Source organism: Agelaius tricolor, unplaced genomic scaffold (assembly GCF_023055355.1).
Source record: "Agelaius tricolor isolate 1412-34295 unplaced genomic scaffold, bAgeTri1.0.p SCAF_8, whole genome shotgun sequence".
Lineage (NCBI taxonomy): Eukaryota > Metazoa > Chordata > Aves > Passeriformes > Icteridae > Agelaius > Agelaius tricolor.
Window position 1 is genome coordinate 10,375,439 of NW_027269268.1, and position 17,737 is coordinate 10,393,175.

General features: G+C 42.1%; 2 protein-coding genes across 3 annotated transcripts in view; one reads left to right on the plus strand and one right to left on the minus strand.

Moving 5' to 3' along the window:
* On the plus strand, positions 1–16,627 carry POLR2B (RNA polymerase II subunit B). The gene is made up of 25 exons (XM_071431607.1): positions 1–163; positions 364–436; positions 1,247–1,397; positions 2,900–3,012; positions 3,263–3,482; positions 4,410–4,568; positions 5,503–5,667; positions 6,208–6,404; positions 7,106–7,225; positions 7,587–7,773; positions 8,452–8,595; positions 8,823–8,962; positions 9,083–9,194; positions 9,665–9,819; positions 10,062–10,260; positions 10,379–10,547; positions 11,024–11,120; positions 12,150–12,244; positions 12,496–12,746; positions 12,832–12,921; positions 13,180–13,287; positions 13,795–13,908; positions 13,994–14,154; positions 15,307–15,502; positions 16,382–16,627. Exons 1-25 carry the CDS (start codon positions 145–147, stop codon positions 16,469–16,471), a joined length of 3,525 nt encoding a protein of 1,174 aa, XP_071287708.1. The 5' UTR covers positions 1–144; the 3' UTR covers positions 16,472–16,627.
* IGFBP7 (insulin like growth factor binding protein 7) overlaps positions 16,574–17,737 on the minus strand; it is a 15,274-nt gene continuing 14,110 nt past the window's right edge. For both annotated transcript variants that reach the window (XM_071431614.1, XM_071431613.1), the window contains exon 5: positions 16,574–16,809. In XM_071431614.1, the coding sequence (XP_071287715.1) occupies position 16,809 (1 nt within the window). In that variant the 3' untranslated portion in view covers positions 16,574–16,808. The remainder of the gene's footprint in view (positions 16,810–17,737) is intronic.

Consider the following 17,737-nt stretch of genomic DNA (forward strand, 5'->3'; position numbering starts at 1 on the left):
CGGGAGACGCGGGCGTGACGTCACAGGCCGCGCAGCCGCCGTGCCGCCACCGCCGCCGCCGCCGGCCCGCGCTACCCCGCGCTCCCGCTCGCCCCGCTCGCCCCTCGACTGACCGCCGCCGCTGCGGCCCCGCCAGCCGCCACCATGTATGACGCGGACGAAGGTGCGGGGTTTTCCTTTTCTTTCTCCTCGCCTTTTCCTCCCGCCCGTCCCGGCCAGGGGTGCCGCTGGGGCCTGCGGGAGCCGGGAGATGGGGGGGGGGGGGGGGATGCGGCGGCCTCTCCCGGGGTACAGGAGGATCCCTGAGCCGGTTCCACCACGGCGGTAGTCGGAGCCTAACTCACGCGTTGTGCTTCCCCACAGATATGCAATATGATGAAGACGACGATGAAATCACGCCCGACCTGTGGCAGGAGGCCTGCTGGATTGTTATCAGGTGAGCTACTGGGCTGGCTGTCCTTGTCCCTTCAGCGCGGGTCCTCTCGGCCTGGCAGGTGACATCCAGCTTGTGCTGGGAGCTGCAGGCTTGGTCACCCCAAACCCTGTGATGCGGCACCTTCAGGGCTTTTAGTAGAAACAGAGGGTTGTGGGCACGGATTAAGAAGCTCTGCTGACCCCCAGCACACGCTTTTTTCAGTGAAGAAAGGGGTGGTTTTGGTTCCATATCAAGCACGTGATTTTGCCCGCTAATCTCATTGCTGATGCTGGCATTAGGAAATCAGTAGTTGGGTGGTGGTGTTTTCTTCCGGCAAAATACGAGCATCCAGGACCTGTGAGGCTGCCACAGAGGGGGGATCCAAGCTAAAAGTTCTCAGTACTATTACTTGGACTTGGATGCATGCTCCTAGTTTACTGCAGCTTGGAAAATTAGTTAAGGCAAATTAATTTACAGGTGTTGTTGGAAACTTGAGCTGGAGCCACTTTCAGCAAGTTTGTCATCACATTTCTCTTCCAATTTAAGGGAACTTTAAGGCACTCACTGTGCCTGCAGTTGTGGCTTAGCCATGAGTGACAGCAAGTCTGTCACTCCAAAGTCTCTGTGCCTTCAGGCAGGGAGGGAATTGTTAAACATTTGTGAGGAGTATCTCTGCTTGAAATCAGTGCCTTGGGTTAAGTGAATGTGTTTGATTCTGCACTATATTTCATGGCATGTGGAGTTTTGGTAATAAATATATCTTAAGTTTGTTGATGTATGAAGTACATTAATTAAATTAAGATTTCTAATTAACCTGCTCTTTTTTTTTAGCTCCTATTTTGATGAAAAGGGTTTAGTCAGGCAACAGTTGGATTCCTTTGATGAGTTTATTCAGATGTCTGTGCAGAGAATTGTTGAAGATGCTCCACCAATTGATTTGCAAGCTGAAGCCCAGCATGCCTCAGGAGAAGTGGAAGAGCCAGTAAGTGGAGAGCCTTGGCAGAGATTATGTGTTTTTATAATTCAAAGTCATTTTTCATTTGTTTTATTCAACCCCTGTCCTGCTGTTTTGAGTTGAGATGTGACCAAGAGCAAGTGGCTGCTGCAGCTCATATTGTCAGTTCCTCTGAAAACTGCATGGACAGAGATTTAGTAGAGCAATCCAGGTAGCCAAGAGCAAGCTGTATTTTGCTGAGATTTTGGTTTTTCAGCAGCTTTACCATGGCAAGGCTTATGGGTAAAAACTTCTCTCTTACCTTTGACTCGAGTTAGGATCAAGTTAGGTCCAGGTTTTCAAAGGGTGCTGTTGTTCATGTTCTTCCCTTGGCACCATGTTCCTAAGAGCACAGATTGTCTCAATTCTGCACCCCGTGGTGGCTCCTCTACAATGAGTGTGCACCTTCTGCAGTGGCTCTGGTGCTTTCACCTGTGTCCCTCGTGTAGACTGATCCCTGTTCCATAAGTGCAAATGGTGATGAGCCATTGCCTTGCTGTCAGTCACTACCTTGCTGTTTCCCTCTAGGGATTTAAAGGAACTTTAGGACACCAGAGCATTGAATTTGTTACGTGGTTTTCCTGTTCCTTTGCATTTTTTTGCAGGCAAACAACTATCCTGTAGAGAATAACTGAGATGTCTTTTGGTTTCTTTGGTAGGCAAACAGTTCATAAACATTTAACCCACTAATTCTTAATATTTCCTCTGTTATTCTGTGTGTATTATGGCAGAATTCTCTATTTGTGCTGATGTTTGTACTGTGCCTGGTCACCGTTCAGATCACAAGCATGGTTTGTGCTGGGCTTCTTTTTGCCCAAAGGGTAGTATTTTACTTTCTCAAATCACAGAGGTTAGGGTCTTATTCTCATTTTTTTAATGCAGGTTTTTAGGAATAGGTATAGAGATGAGAAAAAGAAAACTTGCTTTTTCCTTCAGCGTCACTTGCAGTCAATCTCTCACCACATTTGAGGATGTTGGACTAATTTAAGGAAAACGTGTGTATTGGGAAAAACTTGATTTGTTTGTTTCTGTCTCCTGCTTCTCAGTCTCAAATTTTGAAGGCAGTTTAGAGCACATGAGAGGGTTTAGGAACCATGCTCAGAGATAAGAATGGTGGTAAATGTATTCTCCTTAAGATAGCTTTCATGAGAACTTGGGAAACATTACTATATGTGGCTGTTGCTGCAAATCCAGGAAAAGATGTTTCTTCACGTAAAGACTGAGTTTTTTTACCTACAAAACATTTGCCAACAAGGGTCTGCCACCTCCTGTTGTAGGGAGCTTTTGAGCATTTTAAAAATCAGGTCATTTTCCAAAAACTCAAGTCTTGCTTTGTTTACTTGTCCTATAGAATCTTCCTAGGAGCTGGTGTTACCCAACTTGCTGTGTTTTCATTTATTGGTAGTGGCTGTTCTTCTGCAGTAACAGTTCTGGTTGCTAATAGGAGAGATGTTTCTTCCATTACAAGCAAATGTATTCTTGTTTTGCAGCCCCGGTACCTGTTGAAGTTTGAACAAATCTATCTCTCCAAACCTACACATTGGGAAAGAGATGGAGCACCCTCACCTATGATGCCAAATGAAGCCAGACTGAGAAACCTCACGTAAGAGCCAACTCTGTGGTGAATAAACAAAAGGAAGAACTGCCTCTGCCTTATTAATTCATAGCCTTTTGCAATATAGTAGTGCCTTGAAAATGTAATAATTGCTGCTCTGTTTTAAACTTTCATGTGTAGTTGTTAAATGTAGATGGTGATTTGTTAATAATGCTTAATACACCAGTGAGTGCATTACTCAGGGTTGTACAGAAAGGTAGTAACTGACAGGTGACACTGTGCTGTTTCTATTCTGTAGGTATTCTGCCCCCTTGTATGTGGATATAACTAAAACAGTTATTAAAGAAGGGGAGGACCAATTGCAGACCCAGCATCAGAAAACCTTTATAGGAAAGATTCCTATCATGCTGCGTTCCACGTACTGTTTGCTGAATGGCTTAACTGACCGTGACCTTTGTGAGCTGAACGAGTGCCCACTGGATCCTGGTGGCTACTTCATCATCAATGGCTCAGAAAAGGTAAGGGATACACCTTGCACAGCCATCTGTACAGACGCTGGAAGTTCTGTCACTTGTTCCCATATGTTTTGCCTGGAGCATAAACACTCTGATTCCAGTGTACCAGAGATACTGTGGGAGTTCATGATCTTGCAGAAAGATGAGCTTTTAGTCATCTATTAGGGTTTTCTCAAGCCACCTTTTCTTCTTTGAGGCACATTTCCCATCTTCGGTTCTTCCCTTCTTTGGTTTTGTGAACTACTTTGCCTTTTGTGAACTGTTTGCCACTAAGTCCATTAGATATTTTTATTTCCTTTTCCAGTATTGCAGAGCAACATGCATTCTGAAATGAGGCAATTCCTCATTTGGAGTGTCCTCCAGCTTGTTCACAGCTGTATTTTTGCTGATGATTTTATTGTATTTTTGATGCATTTTGCTTTAAGAAGAGGTTCTTGCCTCCATTGCTGTGGAAGCAGCTTCAGAAAATCATATCCACACCCTGTTAGTGCCTCACCAGTGAAACTGACAGTATATTCTCACTGATAACTCAGGCAAACACAGCAAAATAATCAGAATTTTATATTTCTTCTTGGGGAAAAGAATTCTGGCTTTGATTGTTGAGCTGGCATTTAAATTTGCCTGTGTAGTACATTGGCCTTGGAAAAACAGATAGTGAAATACTTTATCAGTGTGCAAAATGTCTCAGCACAGCCAGCATGTGTGGTAAGTAAAAAAAGACAACAGATTTCCCTGAGTCTCTTGTTTGGACTATTTCATCTTAACTAGCTTATATTTTGTTTAAATCTGTATTTTTAAAATACAATTGACTTCATGCTGTGCAGTGCTCTTAAAGTTGAGGCACCTGAAGGAAGAGTAGAAACAGTGTGAGTGTTGCTTTTAACATTCTCTTTTGTCAGTTATTTACTGGTGCTCTTGTTTCTCCCACAGGTTCTGATTGCTCAGGAGAAAATGGCTACAAACACAGTGTATGTGTTTGCAAAGAAAGATTCAAAATATGCCTACACAGGAGAGTGTAGGTCTTGTCTGGAAAATTCCTCTCGACCAACAAGTACCATATGGGTCAGCATGCTGGCCAGAGGTGGACAGGTATGGCTAGGCAGTAACAACCCCAGAGATAGATTTAGGAGTTTTGTTACTGTCCTATCTCTTTGTGTCATTTGCTTTTGGGATTTTGAGAAGAAATTTCTTCTGATGCTAAGTTGTAAAGAAGATAAAAGCAAATGAAAATTTGTTTGTCATATGTTATGCTTGTCTCTATGATAAATAATTTGAGGATTGAAATGAAGACTCAATAGAAGAGCAGGGATCCTCTCTTTGCTGATGGTCAAGCTAGTGTTGAGATGTATTTTGCAGATCACATATTAATTCATATTTAACATTTAATTTTGCCATCTGTGAGGGGAAATAAGTGCTACTTGTAACTTCAAAAGGTGACAGTACTCACTTGGTATTGCACTGATGTTTTGAAATTTTTCAAGAACAACTTAAATAGTAGCTTTACAGTATTCTCACTCCTGATGTCTGGGGCACAGCTGATCTCTTCTGCATCCCACAGCATTTCCTTCTGGAGAAGGGGAGCAGCTACTTGAATAATCACTTGCACAGCAGGTTAGAAAAGCTGAATTTAAGCCTGACAGAAGGAACACTGAAGGTGGATAGGATTGCTCTTGGCACTGAGGGAGAGAAATGATGCATAAGGGTGAACGAGTAGTATTTATATTCCTTTGTATCAGCAAAAACCTTACAAGTTTTCACAGAAGCTTCAAATGTTTTTAAAATAAAAACTCATTGCTGGAGTAAGGCTGCAGAGTACCTCCTTAGTTGGCCTGCTGAAAAGCCGTGTTTTCCTGTGGTGCTTGAATAAATGCACTTGTGTTGTATCATCCAAATCCAGAGAGAGACTTTGACTTAAAGGCAGGATGATTTTAGAGACTTCCATTGAAAGGCAGGATGATTTTAGAGACTTCCATTGAAAGGCAGGATGATTTAAGCCTCAGCCCTGCTCTCCCTGTCTTTGCAGGGTGCAAAGAAGAGTGCCATCGGTCAGCGCATTGTGGCAACTCTGCCATATATCAAACAAGAGGTGCCCATCATCATTGTCTTCCGTGCACTCGGCTTTGTGTCCGACAGGGACATTCTAGAGCACATCATCTATGATTTTGAAGACCCAGAAATGATGGAAATGGTAATATATATGAAAATACTTCCTGTTCTCATGTTTGGTGGTGTGTCGGTGCAGGCAGTCATCGCTTGAAGCACTGCTCATTTTCCTGTTGTAATTGATTTATTATTTTTGTGGGTTCTCTATTAGAGATGTTGAAAGTTCTCTGCCTGAATCTATTGTAATGAGTACATTAAGGGGGCAGAGCACAGTGGAAATTTTTAAGTTAATATGTATTTGGAGAATTAAGGTCTTCTGCTGTTGTTGACTTTAACTGTTTAAAATTGTTGTTGACTAAAACTGTTTAAAACTGTTAAAATCTTGATTATGCCTGAAACAGTATCACACCTAGAATGAATTCAAATGAGAATTGTTTTCTGAAGTTTAAACTATTTTTTGTGTTCTTCCTGCATGCTTCATTGCTGTTTTCCAATGCCAGAAAGACCTGGATCAATTATTAGCAGATACTGAAAAAAAAATCATTAACAAACTACTGTGTAGTTTCCTTCAGCCTCAACAGGCACTAGTTGCTACAGGATTTTTTGCTGTATTTTTCTGCCTTAGGTCAAACCATCTCTGGATGAAGCATTTGTCATTCAGGAGCAAAACGTTGCCCTAAACTTCATTGGCTCAAGAGGTGCCAAGCCAGGTGTCACCAAAGAAAAGAGAATCAAGTATGCCAAAGAGGTCTTGCAGAAAGAAATGCTCCCACATGTTGGTGTCAGTGACTTCTGTGAAACCAAAAAGGCCTATTTTCTAGGGTATGTCAGAACTCTGTCTCACAGCTGCAAATGGATGCTTTTTACTCATGTATATGATTGGCAGAATGCCTTGAATGGAAGTTTGTTATAACCTCAGTCTTCTGGGTACTCTGTGATAAACCTTGGGGCACTGGTATATTTTTCAGGCTGAGAAAATGCAAATTTTGATAAACTAGGAAAAAGATGAGCCTCAAACAATTTTGGATCTTAAGTTAAATATGATGATAGTGCTAAATGACTTTTTGATATCCAGTTGCATGGATAACACGGATAAGTAAGATTTAGATAAATACTGATAAGCTGACTGTAATGTAAACCACTCTTTAAAACCAGTAGCACATTTTCTTGATCACTGTTTACTGATATGCAGATGAACTATAGCATCAGGAGATTTGTGATTTTATACCTGATTGCATGTGCTTAAACAGACCCCATATTACAGTACAGGGCAGATATTTAGCAGAAGAGGCATGACTGTCATGATGTAAATATTTTCTTCTCCCTGTCCTTAGCCTGAACTTTCTGTGGGTCATCCACCTCTAAGGATGTGCTGAAGAGGTTTATTTTAGGGCAGTGGTATGCTAAAGATCTAGAATGGACAGCTTTTAGGAAAGAGTTCACTGACTTATCTATGAGAACATGTAATCTTTGTTGTGAGTGCCTGCTGTCAGTTTAAAACATCAGCTGTCTGATTTGCTTAGGTATATGGTTCATAGACTGTTGCTGGCAGCACTGGGAAGAAGAGAGCTGGATGACAGAGATCATTATGGCAACAAAAGACTGGATCTTGCTGGGCCACTCTTGGCTTTCCTGTTCAGAGGGTAACTATCACATGCATGTTTTCTTTCATGGGAGAGGCATTGCCAACTCTGTGCTTCTAAGTCAGACTAATTCTGTTGTGTCAGAGAGCCAGTCTTGGGGCAACACAGCTTCTAATTATGACTTTTCCACAGAGTGGTTGAGTTTGCTATAACATTAGGTGGGCCAGCATTGACTTGTTTTGAAGCATATTTTGTGCATGTTTACAAACAGTTGCATTTGCTTTATTCCCCTCTGCCCCCTCACCCTGGTTACAAATTGATTATTTTCAGGAGGCCAGTGATAGTTTTTTCGAATAGCCCCGAGCAGGCTGAACTGCACATGCACTGTTAAATCAGATTTCTCGGTGTCTTTCTTCTACAGAATGTTCAAGAATTTGCTGAAGGAAGTGAGAATATATGCACAAAAGTTCATTGACAGAGGGAAAGACTTCAACTTGGAGTTGGCAATTAAAACAAGAATTATTTCAGACGGTTTGAAATACTCATTGGCAACTGGAAACTGGGGTGACCAGAAGAAAGCTCATCAGGCCAGAGCAGGAGTATCTCAGGTACAGTAAGAGCTTTGTCAGGTTTACAGATCTTGTGGTAAAACTGTTCTCATGGAAGAGTTTAACATTGCTTAGCAGCCATGCACGTTGTATGTTAAACAGAAATATTTTAAAAGGAAATTTTCTTAGGTGACACAGATGGAGAGCCAAACAGTTGGATCTTCATAGGTGTGTGGTTTAAGGGATTTTTTGTCATGGTTTGTTTGCTTTGGCTGTTGCAGTCACTGCTAAGCAGTTGGTGTAACTCTTGTGAAGATTTTTTTGTTTGATCATATGCTTTTGTGTAAATTCGTAGTCCCAGGGAATCATCCAGGAGGATGGATTTCTTTCCTTTAGTTACTTCCAGTGCTTCACAGGCAGTTAAAAAAACCTGAGTGACACCTTTATAGTATAAAAATTCTGTATTCCATGGCAAATGATGAGCACTGACTTCATTAGCCCAGGGTCTTGCTATGGTAAAAGCATGTTCTGGGAACTTTTGCCAGTACTACACTAGTTGGGAACTTGAGATTTTAGGGGTAGTGTGAGGTTAGTGGAGGTGAGCTAAAAAGTGTAGCTAGCAAAAACCAAAGCTGTTTTAGTTCTTTTTAAGCACATAATTTCTAGAGGGTGTTGATCCTTTGTGCTAGGATGTCAACTTAAGAAGCTTTGACTGACTGAACTCCTTGCAATGTGCAGGTGTTGAACCGCCTGACTTTCGCATCCACCCTTTCCCACCTGAGACGCCTGAATTCTCCAATTGGGAGAGATGGAAAACTGGCCAAGCCCCGGCAGCTGCACAACACCCTGTGGGGAATGGTTTGCCCTGCTGAGACCCCTGAGGTAATGAAAGCAGGATTTGTGTACTAACTGCCTCTCCCTCAAGGTCATTTTGTAGCCATGGCACTTGTGGTGATCCCTTGCACTTTTTTTAATAATGCTGACACAAATATTTAGCTTTATAACTAACTCGGTGGTTGGAAGCATGTTTTGTGTCTGGTTCCTTGAGGAGTTAAGTTGAAATTCTTGAATCTTCTTGATTTGAAAATGCAACTTTATGTTTCTGCTAGGGTCATGCAGTAGGACTTGTGAAGAACTTAGCCCTGATGGCTTACATTTCTGTGGGGTCTCAGCCATCCCCAATTCTGGAGTTCTTGGAAGAGTGGAGTATGGAAAACCTAGAAGAAATATCTCCAGCAGCAATAGCTGAGTACGTGCAAATAAAACTCTTTAAAAAGACTTAAGCTTTATCCTGCACAACACTTCAAGGGTTTGAGTGTTATTTGGTAGGGTGGGATATTTTAATTATTATTTATGTTTCCCCTTCTAGTGCTACCAAGATATTTGTTAATGGCTGCTGGGTAGGAATACACAAAGATCCGGAGCAGCTGATGAATACCCTAAGGAAGCTTCGTCGTCAGATGGACATCATTGTCTCAGAGGTATAAATCTTTACATCTAAAGTTTGGGTGTCCTTTTGGGCAAGAGAGGATAATGCCTTGATGCTACTTTGCAAGTTTCAAGTAGCATTATTTGCAAGTCTCTTTCTGAATACACTTCCTGTTGCGTTTGTTTTGTGGGTTTTTTGGGGAGGTTTTTGTATTTGGTGCATTTGATTTTTTTATTATTATTATATCCTTGATTATTTATGGTTTGTTGCTTGGTTGTGGGGTTGGGTTTTTTTAGGGGGAGTTGTTTGTTTCTAAAGAGGATCCAGTTGAAAGACAAAACAGTTGAAAATAATCTTCTGAAACGCTCCTGTTTGTAGGAGTGAGTGTTACTCTTTGTTCTGTGCTTCTGATAGTGCCTGGAAAGTCTTTGCTTTAGGGAATTTGGTTATCCTGTTTTGTGTTCTGTAGTTCTGATTCCAAGCTGACACTTTGTGCTCATGGGGTGCTGCTGTCTTGCCCAGGTCTCAATGATTAGAGATATTCGTGAGCGAGAAATCCGCATCTACACTGATGCAGGCAGAATTTGTCGGCCCCTTTTGATTGTGGAGAAACAGAAGTTGCTGCTGAAGAAAAGGCACATTGACCAACTGAAGGAACGAGAGTATAACAATTACAGGTGAGGGACATTCCTGAAATTCAACTGAAGGTGTCATTTTCCATCTTGGAAGGTGCCACATTCAGGTCGGAGAGAGGAATGTTTAAAACTTTGTGCAGCACAAAGATGCTTTCTCTGCCTGGTAGTTCAATCAGTTTTTTTAATTACACTAAGACAGTAGTAGTAATAATAAAAGAAGTCCTTGTTCCTGTCACTGCTGAAGAGACCCATTTTAGGTATTAATTGAGTTATTGGTTGTTCAGTTGGCAGGATCTCGTGGCCAGTGGTGTAGTAGAGTACATTGACACCCTGGAAGAAGAGACTGTGATGCTGGCAATGACTCCAGATGACTTGCAAGAGAAAGGTGTGGCATATTGTTCAACATACACACATTGTGAGATTCACCCATCCATGATCCTGGGAGTGTGTGCATCTATCATCCCTTTCCCTGATCACAACCAGGTCAGTGCACCTCTGTTGACATCCTGCTTTTAAAGCTCGTAGAAAACCCACAGGGGGGGGTGTGTGTGTGTAAGGAGCTTTATGTCCATAATTATTGGTCTTCCCTTTGTCTGTCTAGTCTCCCAGGAACACATACCAGTCTGCTATGGGTAAGCAGGCTATGGGAGTCTACATCACCAACTTCCATGTTCGTATGGATACGCTGGCACACGTGCTGTATTATCCCCAGAAGCCCCTGGTAACAACACGCTCCATGGAGTACTTGAGGTTCAGAGAGCTGCCAGCAGGTGTGTTGTCAGTTCATGTTCATGGGACAAAAGTACTGCTCTTCTGTTTCGTTTCAAACATGTCACAAATGGTGTGTGTAGAGTACCTGAACATTTAGCAAATTCATGCATTTATAGTTTAAGTGTTAGCTTGTAGCTGGACACCTAGACTGCAAAAAATTTGTTGCTAGTGTTGCAGCTGAAACTACTTTACCCAAAAAAACCTGCTAAAATCTAACTGAAAAAATGCATTTTCTATATTGATGTTTGATAAGTTTTTCACAAGGGGTCACTCTTGACTCTCTTTTCTACCCGGAGTTGAATTTGCTGATACTGCATGTTTCTTGTGTGTGGGATGTAGAGATTTTATCTGAGAAAGGGCAGAACAGCTTGACTGTAGAGAGTACAGCCTACTTTGAGTTAAAATAGTGTCTGTCTGGGCATGTGTGCATTCTTTCAAATTTTTTCTTTCAAAATATTTCCTCTGCATATTGTAGGTATCAACTCGATTGTAGCCATTGCATCATACACAGGCTATAACCAGGAAGACTCTGTCATTATGAACCGTTCTGCTGTTGACAGAGGCTTTTTCAGGTAAGACTTTTTAAATTTTTTAACTGCTTGGAGTTAAAATAAAAAGCTATACTGACTTGTCCAGAGGCTCAAGAAAAGTTCATTTTAAGCTGGAAGATGCCATTATCTGAATCTTTCCACTTGAGAAGCATTTTAATTTTTTTTTATGGGAATAGAGGGAGCAACACAGTGAAAACAGTGAATGTGCATCTTAGCAAAACACCATGAAACCTCACTGCCCACTTTGTCTTCTTGATCTTCCATTTTGATCTTTATTCTGTTTAGGGTCCTTTCTATCACAGTTTAATGAAAAAACATTCATACTCTTCCCTGGGGTATTTTCATATGTCTTGCCAGTTACCAGAACAATGTTCCAGCATTTTAGCATAGTCTTGTCTTTATTAGTGAGACAGTTGCTACCAGTTAGGATTGGAATGTTCCTCTCCTTAGAAGGAACTGCTGTTGGCACAGCTGGTGGCTGATGTGACTTCATGCATTGTAGTATCTGAAAGCACTTTGGTGTGCTGGCAACTGAGGCAGCAAACAAAAACCCTTAAAGCACCAGAAAGAACCTTATATTAAATTGAAAGTTTTTCACTGCAGCTCAGTTGTACTGAGTGTAGCACTGCAAGGTAGCAGTAGAAGCCTAAAAAAGTTTGCAAAATTGCATGCATAAGGAGGAAAGTAATATGAGAATGATATGCTGAAGATGTGAATAATCATTAGGAGTAATAACTACTTCTGTGGTGTCAAGCAGATACAAAAATCTTTGCAGTTCATCAAAAATTATCCTGTTATCTTAGGTACTCTGGCAGTATCTTCAAAGTGGCCATCATAATGCCCTCTGAAACTTCTCTGTGTGATGGGTTGGTTTTTTTTTTGCCCTCAGTGAAGGTCAGATTAACAGGAAATCAGAGGAAAGGTTGTACAGCATGCACTCATTATTTGGATTTGGTTGTCATTAGTAACAGCAGCCAGCACATGTGAAAATGAGATATGGGGGGAAATGGTGCTGGCTTCACTGGAGAAGACTTTATAACTTTGTTTCAGGTCTGTGTTCTATCGCTCATACAAAGAGCAGGAGTCTAAGAAAGGGTATGACCAAGAGGAAGTTTTTGAGAAGCCTACACGTGAAACTTGCCAAGGTAAGGTAAAGGAGAGATTTTAAATTAAGGGCAAGGTAGTGTTGAACTGATTCAGTCTTCATTTTGGGATATATTAATACAGACATTTCTGTATTTTATAGAAATTACTGTATCAGTTGAGATATTTACATTAGATGTTTTAGCAGCTCTCTGAAGCTGCAAGCAGACTTGTTGAATTACAGCAGAACATCAAGAGTCAGTATGTTGAAAAATCTGTGAGTCTACTTTTTTGGTTCCTTCTTCCCCTCAAGGTATGAGACACGCAATCTATGACAAACTTGATGATGATGGTTTGATTGCCCCTGGGGTACGTGTGTCTGGGGATGATGTCATCATTGGCAAAACAGTCACACTGCCAGAAAATGAAGATGAGCTGGAAAGCACCAACAGGCGCTTCACCAAGAGAGACTGCAGCACCTTCCTGCGGACCAGTGAGACTGGGATTGTAGATCAGGTCATGGTGACCCTGAACCAGGAAGGATACAAATTCTGCAAGATCAGGGTGTGCACTGACGTTTGTGCTTTCTCTTTAATCATCTTTGGTCTGTATTTAAGTTACCAACTGCATGTTTTCCTGTGGCTTACAGGTACGTTCTGTAAGAATTCCACAAATTGGAGATAAATTCGCTAGCAGACATGGTCAGAAAGGAACCTGTGGGATCCAGTACAGGCAAGAGGTAGTAATTTATTTTTCTTCTGGAGATTTTACCTGTGGTGATGATCTTGGCATTCTTAAGTGAATTGTCTATGGACTATCTGTTCAGGTGCAATATTGACTTAAATGTAGCTAAAATATTTTAAGAAGGAGACACAGCTGCTTTTTACATATTTCAGTGTCTTTTAAATTCTTTAGAAGACTTAATTTGGATCCAGGCACATACTTTTCCTAAACATGATGTTCTGGGAGGAACTGACAGTGTGTTTCCCTGCTCTAGGATATGCCCTTCACATGTGAAGGCATCACACCTGATATCATTATCAACCCCCACGCCATCCCTTCCCGAATGACCATTGGTCACTTGATTGAGTGTCTTCAGGGCAAGGTAAGAACAGTCTTCTACACTGCATGTCTCAGCAGTAGGAATTAAAATTTGGTGGGGGCTGTTGTATCCTTTGAGGTTTTTTATTTGTTTTGGTTTGGTTTTTTGGTTTTGTTTTTTTTTTAAGATAAACACTATCTAGTAGGTGTTAATTCACTTTAAAATTATTGTTCTCCAGTTATTTGATAGCAAAAGGAGGTTTCCTAGGAAAGATGTACAGCCCTGTAAATTTTATCAAAAGGTCAGGTCCTACCTACAGTGTGCTCTCTCATCTGTTGCTTTTGTTCCAGACATTTTCCCCTGACCTAAAATAAGGAGAGCAGAGGCAAAATTATTTATAGTGTGTATTTTTTAAAATATGTGGCAGATAAACACAGCGAGATAGGGTACTACCATTGGCATGGAATCTCAAATTCCAGTATTAAGAGTTACAGCTGTTTGAAACAGCTAAATGTGGTCTAACCAGTCCTTCAGAAACCTGATAAACTTTTCCAAATCTCTTTTCTGTAGGTGTCTGCAAACAAAGGAGAAATTGGTGATGCTACACCTTTTAACGATGCTGTCAATGTGCAAAAGATTTCCAACCTTTTATCAGATTATGGCTACCATCTAAGAGGGAATGAGGTATAATCAAATTATCAATCCACTGTCATTTTTTTAATACACCTTTGATGGGTAGTAAGGCTTATGGTGGCCTTGACTTCTTCAGGTCCTCTACAATGGCTTCACTGGTCGAAAAATCACGTCCCAGATCTTCATTGGCCCTACCTATTACCAGCGCTTGAAGCACATGGTGGATGACAAAATCCATTCTCGTGCACGAGGGCCAATCCAGATCCTTAACAGACAGCCCATGGAAGGCAGATCTCGGTAAGGATCCTGTTAATTTCTCTGTGGGGTTTTGTTTTTCTGTCCAGCTTTTAGCCCTGAACAAGTAGTTGATTCAGCCTTGCAGCTTAATTAGCTCACCCCAAATAGCCACCCATTTTTGCATGTGTTTGCCTTAAGATCTTGTATTGGGTGCAGATGTCAAGGTTTTGGTAGCAGGAGGTACTGCTGGGGTGGCCTCTCTGAGAAAGGACCAGGGCTTGCCCTGTGCTGGACACAGCCACTTACAGCTGGCCCTGGCAGCCCCAGTGCTGGCCAGAGCTGAGCCCAGCAGTGGTGCTGGTAGCACCTCTGTGAGAATATATTTAAGAAAGGGTAAAAAATGCTGTGCACTAACTGTGAGAGAGGAGTGAGGAAATGCAACAGGCACTGCCCTGCAGCCTGTGGAAAGCCCACACTGGAGCAGGCTCCTGGTAAGAGGTGGGGGACCCCTGCTGCTGCAATCTGTTCCTGAAGGATTCTACCCCTTGGGAAGGGCCCATGCTGGAACAGTTTGTGAAGGACTATCCCATGGAAGGGGCCACATGCTGGAGCCGGAAAAAATTGTGAGAAGGGAGCAGCCAAGAGCAGCTGTGATGCCCTGACTGCAGTCCCCATTCTCCCAGTCATCACAGGGAGGAGAGGAAGGAGTTGGGAATGGAGGAGTGAAGTAACCGGGGAAGAAGGCTGGGGAGGTGAACTTTTTAGTTTTGTTTCTCATCATCCTACTCCATTTTTAATGGGTGATTTGTCTGTGGTGGTAATTGATAAACAATCTCCCTGGTTTTATCTTCACTCATGAGCTTTTCCATCTTACTTTCTCCCCATGTCCTGTTGACATGGTGGGGACTAGAGAGCTGTTTGGTGGACACTGACAGACAGCCAAGGTTAAACACACCACAGATAAACAGAGGATGATTTAATAGTACACTTCATTTTGCTGTATGGTTGTGCTGTGGCTGTCAGGCACCAGCTGTTGAAATGCTCATCAGCAGTTATTAATTACCGTTTTCACAGTTTTATTCTGTGGTGTTAAGAGGAACATTAATGCCCATCTTTCCTGCTGCCTTGCAATGCAGATACTTGTTCCAACAACAAGAACTGATTATTTTGCCAGTGAACTCAAAAGTTGAGGGCTTTTCCTGTTCCTTTTAGTGATGGTGGCCTTCGCTTTGGAGAAATGGAACGAGATTGCCAGATTGCTCACGGAGCAGCCCAGTTCTTGAGAGAAAGATTGTTTGAAGCTTCAGACCCCTACCAGGTCCACGTGTGCAACCTCTGTGGAATCATGGCCATCGCAAACACGAGGACTCACACCTACGAGTGCCGCGGGTGCCGCAATAAAACTCAGGTGCGTGTGCTTCTCATCAGCCATTGTTCCTCCTTGTGGGCAGCAGGAAATGCCACTTGAGTGAAGCAGGAGCAGAGGGAAGTAAATATTTAAAGAAGCACCAGAACAATTGCTATTTTAGTTTCATAACTGTTTTAAGTGTTTATAGCATTGTAGTCAATTTGGATGCTTCCTTTTTAATTTTACAGTGTTGGCTTGTCACTTGGCAGGAAATGCTGCTCAGTGCAGAGTTTTCAGAGACTTTAAATGCTTGAGAGCTTGTTTTTAGAACTAAAACTCAGAATCACAGGAATTTAGAGGCATCGCCCTTGTGACTGTCCCATGAAGATATTTATGCTTGCAGAGCTGGGTCCCCACGGGAGGTCTTTTGTGCTGCACTTTGGTGGGGTCTTTTAATTTAATAAAAGCTCTGCAGTGCATGCTTGGTTACAGAAGTGTGTCAAGGGATAGCGGTAGCAGGGATAAAAATAGTAGCCTTGAGCAGGCTTGTTTTTGTGCCCAGGACTGACTGCTGCAACTCTGAACAATGGCACTGGGGTTACAGAGTGATGTGTGCTGGAAACCTTACCTGCATTTATGCACCTCAGGCACACTCTGCTGTGCACATGTTCTGTTAAATGGTTCTTGTTTAGGATCAGATCCCTTGGCTACATTTTTATGTTAGAAATGTGTTCTGGAGAGCTGCTGGGTAGCCCCTACAGACAGGCTCAGCTTCCTTCTTGCTTTGGTACTGTCTGTGAGCAATTCTCACTAAATGCTTTCATGCATAACTTCAGATTTGCTTTTAAGCCAAAAACTCAAGGAAGTTATTTGTGTAGAGGATGTGGAAGTTGATGCTTTATGAGTGTTAATCACAAGACTTTTGCAATCTCTTTGCAGATATCTTTGGTTCGAATGCCCTACGCCTGCAAACTCCTCTTCCAGGAACTGATGTCCATGAGTATTGCACCTCGTATGATGAGTGTTTAGCCTTAAAAGGGCTTTTTTTTTAATTATGAGACTCAAGTGCTCAGGTTTTGTTTCATTTTGTACACGTTGCAATCAAAATTACAGTTTTACTCATCTGCTGTGTGCTGTTCAAAAGTATGTTTATTTCCTGTAAATAGAATTAAAATTTGTAATCCAGCTTGTGAATCTATTTGTGTATCTGTGAAAGAAGTGTGCAAGCAAATTGGGACTCAAAGAAAAAGGGAGTTAAGAGGGACTGATTAGTCAGCTAGAAAAAGCCAGAGCTTGCAGCTTTCCAAAATACTAATTTAAAACTGTGCATAAGTGAAAGTCCTCACATCACAGCTCTGCACCATCATCTGTGGAAAAACAAAAACATGTTACACTCTGTCCTGTTCCAAGGGGGAATATTGCAACTTTGGCAACAGCTTTGGGATCTCTTGGCTGAGGATGAGCCCTGACCCCTCCTTCCTTCCTGCTTTCTTTCCTTCCCTCCCTGCTGCAGGAGGGTGATAATAGACACGTTTTTCTGTGCTGAGATCACCTGGACATGGCACACAGACTCTCACAGTGTAGCTACGATGTCTGGCAGTTTGTTCCATTAACTTTATCAATTTCCTTTAAAGTGGCAGTCTACATTTACTTATCACTTAGCTCCAGATGCCTCAGAGCTTTCCTACAGCTGAAAAGAACCAGCTGTAGCATGTGCTGGGTGTGTGCAAGAAACAAACTGTTCTGGGGTATAAGCTTGCTGTTCATAGCACAACTCAGTAAAACTCAATTTCATTCACATCCATAAATGAGATGTTTGAAAAGGGATTAGAGACTACCTTAAAACCATTAGCCAAGTTCCTGTGCATGGTATTTGGATTCATTGTAAGCTCTCATTTCAGTGCCAGGTGCTGCTAATGTTCTTCTAAGGGAAGTATTTCAGTTCTTCACAGACATAAGGACACAAAAAGTCAAGACTATATAGTTTGGATAAAGCTACCAGGGATTAAAACCAAGGATTACATCCAATAGGGGATTTGGGCAGCACAGTATTCTCTAGCCAGGTGCTTTATTCCCTGTCCCTCTGCCTCTAGCAGGGTTACAGTTACTATTGTGGCTCTCCAGGTTTATTCCTAAGCATATCTTGTGGCTATGGTACTGAGCCATCCTCTGCAGCTGGCATGAGGGTGGCTGCTTTGCCACCAGCTTTGCACACAGCCTAGCAAACAGGACGTGCTGTGGCAAATCTCCTAAGGTTTCACATCCCAGCATGCAGAGAACATGGCAGGAACTGGA